General features: G+C 38.1%; 1 protein-coding gene across 1 annotated transcript; it reads left to right on the top strand.

Annotated features, from left to right (window-relative positions):
- LOC102175950 (olfactory receptor 2T29-like) lies at nucleotides 1,100–2,080 on the top strand. The gene has a single exon (XM_005682863.2). It carries the CDS (start codon nucleotides 1,118–1,120, stop codon nucleotides 2,078–2,080), a length of 963 nt encoding a protein of 320 aa, XP_005682920.2. The 5' UTR covers nucleotides 1,100–1,117.

Below are 2,356 nucleotides of genomic sequence, written 5' to 3'. Positions count from 1 at the left end.
GCTAGTTCTCACTGAGATTTAGAACAAATGGTATGAACTTTAAGGACATTGTGTTGGGGAAGCATGTACTAGACAGAACTGAGATGGGGTTTTTCCATGAAGCTTTGCATAGCAAAATTAAAATAAGAAATATATATTGTATATTTATTTACATTAACATATTTATATAAATAGATATTTTATAGTGTTTGTATACATTTACAAAAAGTCTGAGATTATACATACAGGTACATTCATGTGTATATATGTACATCACACAAATCTTTTATGTATTATATTATTTCAGAACTACAGAAATAATCAAATTCTTATATGTGTAAATAGATGCTAAAACTAGCAAACTGAAATAATGCATCTCAAATAATAGAAAAATACTATTAAATAATAGCCATCTTTTATACAGAATTTGCTGTCATAACTCTAGATATTAATACTTTGACAATATACATGCTTATTCATCTATAACTGGCAATATTCTAAGCAATTTAGTTTACTTCATTTACCTCATTTAATCCTAACCATATCAGAGACCAAACTGTATTATGTTTATGTAGTGCAGACAGAGGAATGGCGGATAGAGGATAATGTGAGCCAGCAGCCACAGTCCTGCCTCAGAATCTGGGCTCCTCACTCAGTGCCCTCAGGATAACTAAATATTTGGCTTTTCTGAGGACCCCAGTCTTCTTCTGTGGATGCATGTCTCCCTCCACATAATCACAGAGCCTCACAGCAAGGCCAGAACCTACAGGCAAAGGGAGTTCAAACATTTGGTATAGATTTTCCCCAAATTATGCTTCAGTTATTTTCTATTCTTTCTCATGTGGAATACATTCAAAGACTTTATAAGATTTGTTGGTTCCTTAAAACAGACTGATTCAATTCTGACTTCTGTAACAAAACACTGTAGTTTTACTTTGAGTAACCAACTACTTAAGCAAAAGTTGTGGAATCTCAGATTTCAACTGAATTGCAAGCAATTATTAATCTCAAAATCTACAGCCCTGTGACATTTCTTCATAATTAGAAGAACTGAGTTTCTGAGCATGCATACACATGAACACGTGCATACCCCACAATCTTACTAGATATTCATTTCAGGTGGTCTAGGTGAAATCTCATGGACAACTCCACCTGGGTGGCCAACTACACAGGACAGTTGGATTTCATTCTCATGGGACTCTTCAGTCAATCCAAGTACCCAGTTCTTCTCTGTGTAGTCATTTTTGTGATTTTCCTGATGGCCCTGTCTGGGAATATCATGCTGATCCTTCTGATATACTCTGATGCCCACCTCCACACTCCCATGTACTTTTTCATCACCCAATTGTCTCTCATGGACATGATATACATTTCTGTAATTGTTCCCAAGATGCTCATGGACCAGGTCCTGGGTAAGAATAAGATCTCAGCCCCTGAATGTGGAATGCAGATGTTTCTCTATCTAACAGTAGGAGGTTCAGAATATTTCCTTCTGGCTGCCATGGCCTATGACCGCTATGTGGCCATCTGTCATCCACTCCACTATTCTACCCTCATGAGCCATAAGGTGTGGCTCCTCCTGGTATCTGGCTGCTGGTTCCTGGGATCAGTGGATGGCTTCATGCTCACACCAGTCACCATGACCTTCCCCTTCTGCAGATCCCGGGAGATCCATCATTTCTTCTGTGAGGTCCCTGCTGTAATGAAGCTTTCCTGCTCAGACACTTCCCTGTATGAGACACTCATGTACCTGTGCTGTGTCCTCATGCTCCTCATCCCTGTGACAGTCATTTCAAGCTCTTATTCATTCATCCTCCTCACCATCCACAGGATGAATTCAGCAGAGGGCAGGAAAAAGGCTTTTATGACTTGTTCTTCCCACATGACTGTGGTCATCCTCTTCTATGGAACTTCAACCTACAGCTATATGTTCCCCAGCTCCTACCACACCTCTGAGAAGGACATGGCTGTATCTATCTTTTACACCATACTCACTCCTGTTCTAAACCCTTTAATCTATAGTCTTAGGAATAAGGATGTCACAGGGGCTCTAAAGAACTTGTTGAATGTGGAATCTGCCTTTCAGAGAACTATGAAATAAGACATTTTTATGCTAATGGTTAATTCTTCAGTTTACTTATCAGAAATATATAGTCTTGTGCTTAAGTTATTCTTTGGATTGTCCTACCATGTGTCATCCTATATTCATCCCTTTGAAGGAACTGTTTCCCTCTACTGGAAAGCTCATTTTTATACTTCTTGTAAAATTTATCTTTAATTTTATACTTCTTGTAAAAATTATTTTTACAGTTATACTGAATCCATGTTTTACTTTTATGAAGTTGATAAGTGTACAGTGATGCTGAGGGGATAGTAT

This window comes from Capra hircus, chromosome 7, assembly GCF_001704415.2.
Source record: "Capra hircus breed San Clemente chromosome 7, ASM170441v1, whole genome shotgun sequence".
NCBI classification, from domain to species: Eukaryota; Metazoa; Chordata; class Mammalia; order Artiodactyla; family Bovidae; genus Capra; species Capra hircus.
The sequence above is the reverse complement of the archived record's forward strand: the minus strand, read 5'-3'. Positions and strand labels throughout refer to the sequence as shown.

Coding starts and splice junctions, on each gene's coding strand:
- LOC102175950 (XM_005682863.2), top strand. CDS start 1,118: ATGGACAACTCCACCTGGGTGGCCAACTACACAGGACAGTTGGATTTC.